This window comes from Neoarius graeffei, chromosome 26 (assembly GCF_027579695.1).
Source record: "Neoarius graeffei isolate fNeoGra1 chromosome 26, fNeoGra1.pri, whole genome shotgun sequence".
NCBI lineage: Eukaryota > Metazoa > Chordata > Actinopteri > Siluriformes > Ariidae > Neoarius > Neoarius graeffei.
In genome coordinates, this window is record NC_083594.1 from 864,382 (window position 1) to 879,232 (window position 14,851).

At 42.5% G+C, this 14,851-nt stretch overlaps 1 protein-coding gene across 2 annotated transcripts in view; it reads left to right on the forward strand.

Moving 5' to 3' along the window:
* Positions 1 to 2,511: 2,511 nt before the first annotated feature.
* The window catches only part of avil (advillin), a 31,082-nt gene continuing 18,742 nt past the window's right edge, over positions 2,512 to 14,851 (forward strand). Inside the window, exons 1-10 of one of the 2 annotated variants that reach the window (XM_060910275.1) lie at positions 2,512 to 2,619; positions 2,699 to 2,986; positions 5,719 to 5,791; positions 6,386 to 6,460; positions 7,454 to 7,650; positions 9,568 to 9,676; positions 9,933 to 10,043; positions 10,709 to 10,914; positions 11,901 to 11,979; positions 12,218 to 12,316. In XM_060910275.1, coding sequence (XP_060766258.1) covers positions 5,732 to 5,791; positions 6,386 to 6,460; positions 7,454 to 7,650; positions 9,568 to 9,676; positions 9,933 to 10,043; positions 10,709 to 10,914; positions 11,901 to 11,979; positions 12,218 to 12,316 — 936 coding nt within the window. In that variant the 5' untranslated portion in view covers positions 2,512 to 2,619; positions 2,699 to 2,986; positions 5,719 to 5,731. The remainder of the gene's footprint in view (positions 2,620 to 2,698; positions 2,987 to 5,718; positions 5,792 to 6,385; positions 6,461 to 7,453; positions 7,651 to 9,567; positions 9,677 to 9,932; positions 10,044 to 10,708; positions 10,915 to 11,900; positions 11,980 to 12,217; positions 12,317 to 14,851) is intronic. The other variant, XM_060910274.1, reaches the window with a different exon arrangement.

The following is a 14,851-nucleotide window of genomic DNA, read 5'->3' on the forward strand; positions in this document are numbered from 1 at the left end:
AAACTACGACAGGTGTGTGTGTCTTTATTCAGATGAAAATCAGCAGCAGGTTGAATCTCTGGACAGTGAACATGATGAAGCTGAGTACTGAATATTTTACAGTGTGGATTTTACACTACTGAATAGTTTACAGACATTATAATCCAGAAAAGACTCTGATTATATGATTATAAAATAAACTCAGTTTAGCTCTGTTTACAAACTGCATTACAGCATTCAAATAAAATATAATTTTTAAATACAGTAAAAGCATAACGCATCATAATTCTGAAAAATCAGAACATTTACTGAGTTTACTTTGTGTTTAAATGCAGTGAGACGTGTGTTCAGTGTTTGTGGTAAATCTGAAAAGGTTTAAAGGTGTTATTTGGGTTATCAATTAAAAGCAACATGTTTAATTATGGATGTTTTCTAATCAGTTTCTTTGGCTTTATAAATTATTTAATCTTTTATTTTCGAGCTCTTTAATCTGATTGTTTTCATTGTGGAATGTTTTATATTTCAGATTTTTTTAATATTTTGAAATTTTGCCAAAATACAGTTATGTTTCAGTGCAGATTTATAAAGTTTTATGAATGTAACAGAAATAAAGGCCATTTGTTTGTTTGTTTTGAAGAAGAAGCCTTTATTTGTTACATGCATTTTACAGCACAATGAAATTCTTTTCTTGCTGGTTTGTGAGGAAGTTGGGGTCAGAGGTCAGGGTCAGCCACGATAAAGTGTCCCCTGGAGCAGAGAGGGTTAAAGGTCATACAACCCAGGGTCTTAACCGCTGAGAACAACTTCACCAGCCACCACTTCACCAACCACCACTTCACTAACCACAATTACACTAACCACCTCTTCACTAATCACAATTTCACTGACCACCTATGCACTAACCACCTCTTCACTGACCACCATTTCACCAACCACAATTTTGCTAACCACATCTTCACTAATCACAATTTCACTAACCATAACTTCACTAACCACCTCTTCACTAACCACGATTTCACTAACCACCTCGCACCTTTTCATTAACCACCTCTTCACTAACCACCTCTTCACTAACCACGATTTCACTAACCACCTCGCACCTTTTCATTAACCACCTCTTCACTAACCACCTCTTCACTAACCACCATTTCGGTAATCACCTCTTCACTAATCACAAGTTCACTAATCACCTCTTCACTAATCACCTCTTCACTAATCACAATTTCACTAACCACCTCTCATCTCTTCACTAACCACAATTTCACCAACCACCTCTTCACTAATCACAATTTCACTAACCACCATTTATCTAATCACAATTTCACTAATCACAACTTCACCAATCACATATCAACTAATCACAATTTCACTAACCACCTCTGCACTAACCATCTCTTAACTAATCATAATTCCACTAACCACCACTTCACTAACCATATCTTCACTAACCACCACTTCACTAATCACAATTTCACTGACCACCTATGCACTAACCACCTCTTCACTGACCACCATTTCACCAACCACAATTTTGCTAACCACATCTTCACTAATCACAATTTCACTAACCATCACTTCACTAACCACCTCTTCACTAACCACGATTTCACTAACCACCTCTCACCTCTTCATTAACCACCTCTTCACTAACCACCATTTCGCTAATCACCTCTTCACTAATCACAATTTCACTAACCACCTCTTCACTAACTACAATTTCACTAATCACAATTTCACTAACCACCACTTCACCAATCACATCTCAACTAATCACAATTTCACTAACCACCTCTGCACTAACCACCTCTTCACAATTCCACTAACCACCACTTCACTAACCATATCTTCACTAACCACCATTTCCCTAAGCACCTCTTCACTAACCACAATTTCACTAACCATCATTTCACTAACCACCTCTTCACTAACCACAATTTCACTAACCACCACTACACTAACCACCACAAAGTGAAGGTGAAAGACTGAATGTGTTCTGCTCACAGTGAGAAGGTTCTGGGTTTGTAGCTGAGTGTGATGGTTGATGGTCTCTGTGTGTTAACCCTGTGAGAGATTGGTGACCTGTGCAGCGTGAACCCCGCCCATCACTTGGAGTCAGCTGGGATTGGCTCCAGCTTCCCCCATGACCCATGATGGATAAGTGGGATGGATAATAGGTGGATGGACTGAAAGTGAGAGCGAGGGAGACAGAGATCCATCAGTGATGAATATTTTATCGAGTAAAACATGTTACAGTGTTACATTTCCCATAATTCTGCTGCTGGTTTTTATTGATTCTCCATAATGCACCATTATCCTCTCTCTCTCTCTCTCTCTCTCTGTGTTTTGAATACGTCGCTCACTCATTTGCCTGTTCAACTTTGTATCTCTGCTTCTATCTGGCCATCTATGGAATGGCGTGATAGCTGAGGACCCAGGCAGGCAAATCCTATTCAAATCCTGAGAGTGTGTGAGAGTGAGACAGTGGTGTCAGGAGGAAGGGGAAGGTCAGGAAGAGTGTGTTGTTGGGAGAACAGCTCACTTCCGATGTGAGCTCCACAAAGCTGAGCTGAAACACACATCACTTACAGACTCGTCATCATCATCATCATCATCATCAGGACCTTAAAACTCACTCTGAAGGTAAATCTCACTTTCTTCACTCTTTCTGTACGTGTGTTTCTTTAAAATACTCACGTGTACAAAATCTGATTTCTCTCAGCCAACAAGAAAGAACGCACAGCTCTGGGTGTGTTAGAGGAGTGATGGAGGAATGGATGAGATGTGATTAGAGCGTGAGAGCTGAGGAATAAAATCACACAAACCCAAGTGTGGGGCTTCAGACACAAACTCAGGGGAATAAAGAGCGTAAATAAATAAATCCATACGCAGGAAAATCAGATTTCAGTGTGGTTTATGTGACACTCGACTTGTCTCACTGCTTGGTTAAAGCTCCGCGTCAGTGAGACAGGTGGACCTGGTGCTGGGATCAACTCAGACTCATCACAAAGTAAGATTCTGAGGTTTATGTAGGAGACATACAGCAGGTTATTGGTGCGCTTTGGATCAGACATCTCACACACATACAGTTCTGTGCAAAAGTATTAGTCCCCCCTTTTTTTATCCAAACTTTATAGATTTCTATTTTGTGACTTGTACATTATCGAGTCAGTACAAAAACAGTTTAGAGTTCAAATGTTCGTTTCCCAACACAAAATTAAATATTACAGAAAAAAGTTTGTATCTGAGCAGCATATTCCATCAGAGACACTTTTGAGATGAAAAAAGAAAGCATAATGAAGGCTGCTGGGTTTTGGTGTAAAATGAAGAAGTGAGTGTGACAGTCAAAGTGTCCAGAAGAACTGTGGCTGGTTCTGTAAGATGCTCAGGAAAACCTACAGATCATTTCCACATAAAACTGACCTCACTGGACCTCAGACAGAGATTTTTTTTTTTAAAGTAAAGGGTCGTCTCACACCAAATACTGACTCTGTTTCATTTATTATGGCTCACTGATTACTGTTTATAGTATTTTTTTAAATGTTGAAACATTTCATTTAATTATTTTAAGCCGTTTTTGGTCGACAGCATTTCTTTACGTGTCTAAGACTTATACACAGAACTGTATATATATATATAAACCCTGAGTGGGTGTGGTGTGAAGCCCATAGACATGAATGCACCTTTAAGTCCATATATGGTCTTTAAATAGGAATAAGGAACCTGCTCATAATATAAGGAACACTATTATATATAAGGAACACTAGCTAGCTGGCTAGCAGATGCTAACCTGACCAGAATTCTGGGAAAACCTCAGTGTGCAACTACATTGTTTCCATATATGGGCTTAAAGGTGCTTTCTCATCTATGACCTTTAAGCCACACCCACTCTGATTTCCATACATGGGCTTAAAGACATTTAAAGGTGTGTGCATTATTATTCTTGCGTTTTTATTGTCTTTTCATTAAAGAATCTGTAAAATGAGAAGCACAGACCCAGAACTCATTCATTAAAAGACAGAAGAAACACAATGTGCAGAAAATGAGAAGGAGAAGAAGATAGAGATTATGAGTTATTCTGACCCCCAGGGGCCTACAGAGTGTTTCCGATGCTCCACTGTGTCAGGTGTTATGATAGTCGTCACAGGTTGGTGCGTCAGGCAGATGTGAGTGCAGGTAAACATTTATTTACAGTGAAATAGATGAAACAAGAACCTGAACATGAGATGAGAGAATGAAGTAAGGGATGATGTACAGCTGGTCATTATCATGAAATAAACCCCAACAGGGTGATGCAGGACCCTGACGTTAAGCAGAGCACACGGACACTTACTAAAGAAATCAATCATTTGACACAAAATATTGATTTAAAAATAATTTTATTGTTTATTTTAGTGATTTTATTTTCAGTGCTCCATAGCAGCAGTCTGTTTATTTATATACTGTATATATATAAAACAGAAAAATAACAGACTGCAGAATGGAACAATTGACCAATCAGGATCGATTATTCAAAAAGCCACGTCATAAAGAATGAGAAGTGCGAGTGTAGTAATCCCTGATGTGGGCCGGTGGAGCACAGAAGCACGGCAGGCGAGAGCTGGCGTTCACACAGACACTTTATTTTACTTTTTATCATCAGCTTTTCAGCTTCTCTCACTCACACCGTCACACGCAACACACACGTGTTCTGGCCGGGGTCGTTCTTCTCTGCTCTCCCCCTCCTTTTATACTCCATCCCTGCACCAAACAAACACACGCACACATTAATTGAAATCAGGTGTAATGACTTAGCCACTTACCTTCCCTGACCCCGCCCTCCATTCATAGACTGCTGCTTGGCCACGCCCCCGCTGCCACAGCAAGTTAGACTACAATATGATTCAGGTGCTCGTGGTCGTGTGATGTGGAGCGTGCAGTGAACATGTGATGTGCAGTGACTTGTGGGTGCTGGAGTCCAACGCCATGTTGGTGCTGTCATGACAATAATCTCATCTCATCTCATTATCTGTAGCCGCTTTATCCTGTTCTACAGGGTCGCAGGCGAGCTGGAGCCTATCCCAGCTGACTACTGGCGAAAGGCGGGGTTCACCCTGGACAAGTCTCCAGGTCATCACAGGGCTGACACATAGACACAGACAACCATTCACACTCACATTCACACCTACGCTCAATTTAGAGTCACCAGTTAACCTAACCTGCATGTCTTTGGACTGTGGGGGAAACCGGAGCACCCGGAGGAAACCCACGCGGACACGGGGAGAACATGCAAACTCCGCACAGAAAGGCCCTCGCCGGCCACGGGGCTTGAACCCGGACCTTCTTGCTGTGAGGCGACAGCACTAACCACTACACCACCGTGCCGCCCATAATAATAATAATAATAATAATAATAATAATTAGACAGGGACACTCTAACGAGTGCAAACCCCGCCTTTTCCCTATTAAAATACATTGGGCGAAAATTTCGAAGTTCTGCCATGACCTTGACCTTTGACCTCCAAAATTTAATGGTTTCCTTCCTGGGTGATTGGCAACACGTACAAAATTTGGTCCAAATCGATCCATTGGTTCTTGAGATATCTTGCAGACACACAGACAGACAGACAGACAGATACACACACACAGACTGACGCAGGTGAAAATAATAACCCCTCCGACTACTGTCACCGGGGTTAATAATGAAAGGTGTACACCAGCGAACTGAAGTGTTTCATGGTTTTCCTCACTTTTCTCTTTCAGAGTTCAGTTTGAGATGGAGCAAACATTCAGAGCCGTCACACGCACTCCGGGCATCATCATCTGGAGAATCGAGGTGAAACACACACACACACACACACACACACACACACACACACACACACACACACCAAAGCTAAAACTGAACTGAGAGTAAAAACTGACATCAAAATTGTATTTAATATATTATTGCTTTTCAGCACCACTTCCTCAAAGAGTGTAGTTAGGAGAAGGAATGGACTGAGGAAACCTTTATTCATCACATGCACACTTCAAGCACAGTGAGATTCATCCTCTGCATTTAACCCATTTGAAGCAGTGAACACACACACACACACACCCAGAGCAGTGGGCAGCTACACCAGAGCGCCCGGGGAGCAGTCAGGGGTTCGGTACCTCGCTCAAGGGCACCTCAGCCCAAGGCCACCCCACGTTAACCTACTGCATGTCTTTGGACTGTGGGGGAAACCGGAGCACCCGGAGGAAACCCACGCAGACACGGGGCGTGGCTTCAGTGAGGGAAAGAATTAGTCTTTAATTCCAACCTCATTTATATTAAATATACATTTAATAAATAAAAATGAATTCAAAATCACTATCACGATATAGAATTACGATAAAATTTCAGTGACATTAAAATTGTTCTAATTTATTTTATTTTATTTTCCAGAAAATGGAGCTGGTTGTTGTCCCGGAGAAAAGTCATGGCAATTTTTTCGAAGGCGACTGTTACCTTCTGCTGTGTGTGAGTGTTTCTCACAAACTCGAACCTGTTTCAACACACTGACGATGAGTTCTTAGACCATGTGTAGTGTTTATAACTGTTTTATAACTGCTGTTTAGTGTTTCTCTCTCCCTCTCTCCCTCCCTCTCTCTCTTTCCCTCTCTCCCCTCCCTCCCTCTCTCTCTTTCCCTCTCTCCCCTCCCTCCCTCTCTCTCTCCAGCTCCCTCTCTTTCTCCCTCTCTCTCCCTCCCTCTCTATCTCTCTCTCTCTCCCGCTCCCTCTCTCTCTCTCTCTCTCTCCCGCTCCCTCTCTCTCCCTCTCTCTCCCGCTCCCTCTCTTTCTCCCTCTCTCTCCCTCTCTCTCTCCAGCTCCCTCTCTTTCTCCCTCTCTCTCCCTCCCTCTCTCTCTCTCCTTCTCTCCCTCCCTCTCTCTCTCTCCTTCTCTCCCTCCCTAATTTCTCTCTCTCCCTCCCTCTCTCTCTCTCTCCCTCCCTCTCTCCCCTCCCTCCCTCTCTCTCTCCAGCTCCCTCTCTTTCTCCCTCTCTCTCCCTCCCTCTCTATCTCTCTCTCTCTCTCCCGCTCCCTCTCTCTCCCTCTCTCTCCCGCTCCCTCTCTCTCTCTCCTTCTCTCCCTCCCTAATTTCTCTCTCTCCCTCTCTCTTTCTCTCTCTCCCTCCCTCTCTCTCTCTCTCTCCCTCCCTCTCTCCCCCTCCCTCCCTCTCTCTCTCCTGCTCCCTCTCTTTCTCCCTCTCTCTCCCTCCCTCACTCTCTCTCCCTCTCCTTCTCTCTCTCCCTCTCTCCCTCCCTCTCCCTCTCTCTCCCCATCTCTCCCTGTCTCTCCCTCTCTCTCCCTCTCCTTCTCTCTCTCCCCCTCCCTCTCTCCCTCTCTGTCTCTCCAAGTTTATATCTTTCCAAAAGTAAAACTATATAAACCTGTCATTTTATTTGTACTCCTCATGTAAGTTTTGTAAATTATTCTTCACTCTTTCAGCGTTTTTTCTTTTGTCTCTCCACAGACGAAGAAATCAGGCAGCATGATGAAGTACAACGTTCACTACTGGATGGGAGCCGAGTCAAGTCAGGATGAACAGGGCGCTGCTGCGGTTTACGCCTTTCAACTTGATGACTTTCTGGGCTCAAATCCCATCCAGTACCGTGAGGTCCAACACAGCGAGTCCAGCACCTTCTGTGCGTACTTCAAACAGGGAATCATGTGAGTTCTTCACATCAGAGCCGGATCACTCCTCTGTGGCGTGTAAAGCTAAATCTCAGCCAATAATGTCACTAAAAACAAATCCAATACCCACCAACTTACCACTGTAGTGACCACATGTATAAACTGTCATGGGATTCAAACTCACAACCTTCTGCTCACTAAAGATTATCAAATCAAAACTGTGGGAAAATTATACATCGCAATGTCTAGCTAACTATATATTATAAATCTAGACTTTCTGATTAATTACACATTTCATCACCATCAGTTTTAACTTTCAGCTGATGAAAGTTTCCACTTCAAATGTGGAGCTTATAGAGTTTTCATAAAAAAGGGTTGGTTTTTTTTCTTTCCACAAACTTTAAGTCAGGGTTATTCCATATCAAATCAAGTTCCAAATTCCAGAATCTTCAAAAACCATTCTGCAAGAAGCACATTCCGAGGAATACACTGAAAGTCTAAAACACTATATATTTCTGAAATATTTTTACACTGAAGGAGTTTTGTGTAGATCACGACATCTCATCTCATCTCATTATCTGTAGCCGCTTTATCCTGTTCTACAGGGTCGCAGGCGAGCTGGATCCTATCCCAGCTGACTACGGGTGAAAGGCGGGGTTCACCCTGGACAAGTCGCCAGGTCATCACAGGGCTGACACATAGACACAGACAACCATTCACACTCACATTCACACCTACGCTCAATTTAGAGTCACCAGTTAACCTAACAGGGCAGTACGGTGGTGTAGTGGTTAGCGCTGTCGCCTCACAGCAAGAAGGTCCGGGTTCGAGCCCCGTGGCCGGCGAGGGCCTTTCTGTGTGGAGTTTGCATGTTCTCCCCGTGTCCGCGTGGGTTTCCTCCGGGTGCTCCGGTTTCCCCCACAGTCCAAAGACATGCAGGTTAGGTTAACTGGTGACTCTAAATTGACCGTAGGTGTGAATGTGGGTGTGAATGGTTGTCTGTGTCTATGTGTCAGCCCTGTGATGACCTGGCGACTTGTCCAGGGTGAACCCCGCCTTTCACCCGTAGTCAGCTGGGATAGGATCCAGCTCGCCTGCGACCCTGTAGAACAGGATAAAGCGGCTACAGATAATGTGAGAGAGAGAGAGAGTTAACCTAACCTGCATGTCTTTGGACTGTGGGGGAAACCGGAGCACCCGGAGGAAACCCACGCGGACACGGGGAGAACATGCAAACTCCACACAGAAAGGCCCTCGCCGGCCCCGGGGCTCGAACCCAGACCTTCTTGCTGTGAGGCGACAGCGCTAACCACTACACCATCATGCCACCCCAGATCATGACATTTAGATAAATAAAATATATATCAAGTACTTTAAAATGAAACCATTAAAAAGTTTGATATTTTAGATTCTTCAGTGTATCCAGCGTTTCTTTTGATGACTCTTTGTACACTATTGTCATTCTCTCAACCAGCTTCATGAGGGAGTCACCTGGAATACTTTACAATTAACAGTTGTGTCTCGTCAAAAGGTCATTAGTGGACAAGTTTCTTACCTTCGTAATGAGTTTGAGATCAAACAGTGAATAGTAAATAATAAGAATAGTAAATAAATAAATAACTCTACTCCACAACTGCAGTAATCCATATTATATCAAGAACCGAACAACTCTGTAAAGAGAAACAACATCCATCAGGACATGAAGTGACTTTTAATTCATAAACACAAAGAAAAAACACCGATTTAGAAGGGGTGTACAAACTTTTGCCTGATGTGGTAAAGAATCAGTCATAGAGGATGTATTAAAGGACAAGAGATGGCTGATGAGTGAGAATGAGGAAGGAGAAGTTTATTTGAGGTGTGAAGTGAGTCTCAGTGGTGTTTCAGTCATGTTTGTGACGGTGTTTAATCATTTTTAAACGTCTCGATGTGTTTATCGTTCTGCTCCTGCAGTTATAAAAAAGGAGGCATGGCTTCGGGAATGAAACATGTGGTGACGAACTCGAGTGACGTTCAGAGACTGCTGCAGGTGAAGGGAAAGAGGAGCATCTCCGCCAAAGAGGTGAAACTCCGCACACCACACCCCGCTGGAGTAACTGATAACCAGTCAGATCACATTAGTGATACAATAACATTCAGCAAACACAGCAACTGAATTTTATTCCTATTGTTTTCATAAAACATTCAGCAACATTCAAATAAATCTGATTTAATTCTCTAAAACAGGTGAAGTTGTTGATTGAAAATGTGAACAATGACATTTTATACTTTGCACATTAAAATTCTTTCAAATCACCAAATGAATGTGACTGTTTTAGGTGGAAATGAGCTGGAGCAGTTTTAATCTCGGAGACGTTTTTCTGTTGGATAACGGAAACTTGATTATCCAGTGGAATGGGCCGGAGAGCAGGACACAGGAGCGCCTGAAGGTCTGCATTTTACAGCGTATCATTATTTAATAACAATAACGTATAAACGTATAAACATTTCATAAATAGTTTCAATATCTCATTATCTGTAGCCGCTTTATCCTGTTCTACAGGGTCGCAGGCGAGCTGGATCCTATCCCAGCTGACTACGGGCGAAAGGCGGGGTTCACCCTGGACAAGTCGCCAGGTCATCACAGGGCTGACACATAGACACAGACAACCATTCACACTCACATTCACACCTACGCTCAATTTAGAGTCACCAGTTAACCTAACCTGCATGTCTTTGGACTGTGGGGGAAACCGGAGCACCCGGAGGAAACCCACGCGGACACGGGGAGAACATGCAAACTCCACACAGAAAGGCCCTCGCCGGCCCCGGGGCTCGAACCCGGACCTTCTTGCTGTGAGGCGACAGCGCTAACCACTACACCACCGTGCCGCCCTAAATATTTCGTTTAAAAATAATATATCATTGTGACTGTACATTGTGCACTGAGCAGAAACTATAAATTCCCTTAAATGTCATCAGTGCTTGTTAAATAAATGCTTTATATAAAATCAGTCCATTTTATTTTTGTGAAATATTACTGCATTAATCTCGGAGTAAAACTGACTCCCAGCTCCACCTGTAGTGAAAGTGTGGAATGTGTTTATCTGTGAAGGCGATGTTGTTGGCAAAGGACATTCGCGATCGTGAGCGTGGAGGACGTGCTGAGATCGGGGTGATCGAGGGCGACGCAGAGGATAAATCTCAGTCATTAATGAAGGTTTTGTGTAGCGTGCTCGGAGAGCGGCCAGCGAGTCTCCCGGGCGGAACCTCGGACGAAAATGCAGATCAAGAACAAATGTCTCAGGTTACGTTATACCAGTGAGTCCTGACACTACAGCACATTGCATCACAATTAATGCTCATGTCTGATCAGCGAGGGCGGAGCTTAAATATATATTTGATTAACCAATCACAACGCTCATCTTGTGACGTGTGCTTAGGTTAGTTAATGTCGTGTATTTTATGCTAAACACTCCAACAAGCTTAAAGGGTTGGTTCACCTTTCCCAGAATCCAGTTCCTTGTTTTGTTTCCATACGGACCTCTGCGTTCTGAAAGCGTGAGACTGCTCCTCTGCCAGCTCTCTTCGCTGGGTACTGAGCCCTCACAAGGAAACTTTCACGAATACAAATGGAAGACATTGTCATGGAAGAATATTATGAGAAGTCGAGTATCAGCCTGGATGTAGAAGGGATCAGTTATCATGAGCAAACCGCAAGGTGTCGGGATCCTGCCTCGCCCTGTCGGGTTTATTCCCCAATAATAACCAGCTCACTGTATATTATTCCCTACTTCATCAACTCTGATGTGATGTTTAGAAACTGAATCAGTAATTGTTTCATTATCTTTCCTTCGTGGCCTCCAGTGAGATGGCTGAGGCCCGTTCTGGTCCCTGACAACAGAATAACTGTCTGAAAACGGACTCGGTCAGTTGACGGAACTTAAAATATAACCACTTTAACAAAATATGCTCAATTTCCCATTATAGTTTATGATCTATGGCCTATGATGTCATCACATTGTGGCAGATCGTTTTTTAAATGTAACAGTAGAATACTGATGATGTTGAAAATAGTGACTCAGTACGAATTGCAGAGGATTCTGGGAAGCGAACCTGTAATAATGATGAAACAGTCCAGGCTACTCCTGATGTCACATGATCAAATGTGTGATTGGATGATCAAGCTGAATTTAAGCTCCGCCCATGTGCACTTTTGACCCTGACAGACCACTTTTTCACTCATTCTCATTTTGTATTAAAATGGTGATGTGTGTGTGTGTGTGTGTGTGTGTGTGTGTGTGCAGTGTCTCTGATGCTGATGGGGAGATGAAGGTGAATGAAATCGCCAGCAGGCCTCTGGTGCAGGATTTATTAAATCATGAAGTGAGTAACACTGACATACCAAATCAAATCATTAATAATATCATTAATTTAATTAAATAAATACATGGATTAGTCTTTGTGGAACTGGATCTCTCCTCCTGCTGGTCAACACTGGAACTAACTGGAACTAACTGGAACTCAGAGTACTCCTGTTAGACATCATCATTGAAACTTTACGTTTTATATCTGTGTGTGTGTGTGTGTGTGTGTGTGTGTGTGTGTGTGTGTTATATTTCAGGACTCTTACATCGTGGATCAGGGAGGGGTGAAACTATTCGTGTGGAAAGGAAAAAAAGCAAATAAATCTGAGAAACAGGAAGCGATGTCGCGAGCTGTGGTGAGACAGATTTATATTTAAAACATATTTTAATCTTTTATAGCAGACTATCTGTTTGTTTTTATTTAAAAGGAAACCACACCATTCACTGTACAAACAAAACCACACCCATAAAAATACAGGAGGAAATAAATATCTCATCTCATTATCTGTAGCCGCTTTATCCTGTTCTACAGGGTCGAGCTGGAGCCTATCCCAGCTGACTACGGGCGAAAGGCGGGGTTCACCCTGGACAAGTCGCCAGGTCATCACAGGGCTGACACATAGACACAGACAACCATTCACACTAACATTCACACCTACGCTCAATTTAGAGTCACCAGTTAACCTAACCTGCATGTCTTTGGACTGTGGGGGAAACCGGAGCACCCGGAGGAAACCCACGCGGACACGGGGAGAACATGCAAACTCCACACAGAAAGGCCCTCACCGGCCACGGGGCTCGAACCCAGGACCTTCTTGCTGTGAGGCGACAGCGCTAACCACTACACCACCGTGCCGCCCGGAAATAAATATATTTAATTATATATACACACACAGTGGTATGCAAAAGTTTGGGCACCCCTGCTGAACTGTGAACAGTTCAGCAAGTTGAAGATGAAATGATCTCCAAAAGGCATAAAGTTAAAGATGACTCATTCCCTTAATATTTTGAGCAAAAACAATTTTTTATTTTCATCTTTTACATTTTCAAAATGACAAAAAATGAAAAAGGCCCGAAGCAAAAGTTTGGGCACCCTGCATGGTTAGTACCTAGTAACACCCCCTTTGGCAAGTATCACAGGTTGTAAACACTTTTTGTAGCCGGCTAATAATCTTTCAGTTCTTACCTGGGGGATTTTCACACATTCATCCTTGCAAAAGGCTTCCAGTTCTACAAGTTTCTTGGGCTGTCTTGCATGCACTGCTCTTTTGAGATCTATCCACAGATTTTCAATGATGTTTAGGTCAGGGGACTGTGAGGGCCCGGGCAAAACCTTCAGCTTGGGCCTCTTGAGGTATTTCATTGTAGATTTTGAGGTGCGTTTTGGATCATCGTCTTATTGTAGGACCCGTCCTCTTTTTAACTTCAACTTTTTTACAGATGGTGTGATGTTTGCTTCCAGAGTTTGCTGGTATTTATTCGAATCCGTGCTTCCCTCGACCAGTGAAATGTGCCCTGTGCCACTGGCTGCAACACAACCCCAAAGCATGATGGATCCACACCCATGCTTCAGAGTTGGAGAGGTGTTCTTTTCCTGGAATTTGGCACCCTTTTTTCTCCAAACATACCTTTGCACATTGTGGCCAAAAAGTTCTATTTTGATTTCATCAGTCCACAGGACTTGTTTCCAAAATGCATCAGGCTTATTTAGATGTTCATTTGCAAACTTCAGATGCTGAATTTTGTGGCTTGGACACAGGAAAGGTTTTCTTCTGATGACTCTTCCATGAAGGTCATATTTGTTCAGGTGTCGCTGCATAGTAGAACAGTGCACCACCACTCCAGGGTCTGCTAAATCTTTCTGAAGGTCTTCTGCAGTCAAGCAGGGGTTTTTATTTGCCTTTCTAGCAATCCAACGAGCAGTTCTTTCAGAAAGTTTTCTTCATCTTCCAGACCTCACCTTGATCTCCACTGTTTCTGTTAACTGCCATTTCTTAATAACATTACGATCTGACGAAACAGCTACCTGAAAACACTTTGCTACGTTCTTGTAGCCTTCTCCTGCTTTGTGAGCATCAATTATTTTATTATTCAGAATGCGAGGGAGTTGCTTAGAGGAGCCCATGGCTGTTGATTTTAGGGACAAGTTTGAGGAGTCAGAGAATTTATACAGCTTTGAAATCTGCATCATCTGACCTTTCCTAACGAAGAATTTGAACAAGCCACAGCTCAATAAGCTAATTAAGGTCTGGAACCTTGGTAAAAGTTACCTGAGAACTCAGATGTATTGGGGTGCCCAAACTTTCACATGGTGTTCCTTTTCTTTTTTCACTCTCCAATTGTACAAAACAAAAATAATACACAAGTCTTGCAGAAAATGCTGAAAAGAAATGTGTCGTCTTTACCTTTATGCCTTTTGGTGATCAGTTCATCTTCTGCTCACTTAACTATTCACAGTAACAGACATTTTCAGTAAGGGTGCCCAAACTTTTGCATGCCACTGTATATATATATATATATATATATATATATATATATATATATATATATATATGAGTGATTCCACGCTTATGGGTACTGAAATGGGGACATGAACTTATTTTTAAAAATTCACCTAAAACCATTTCTTTTTTTACCATCAGGTCACAAAACATGTAATCTTTAATGAATGATATGTTAAAAGATAACTTTAATTTTCTGAGATGTAATAAAAACATATTTATATGCCAAAGTCAAGCCTATGAGTTCCAAAATGATGTCTGTTACATTACTTCTGTTACGATTGTCCATCTCGCGTCTGTTACAAATTAATTACAATCTAGCTATATACCATGTTAATCTTATTGAAAGAATGTGTATGTTTATTCTACTACACATGTTTATTAATTATA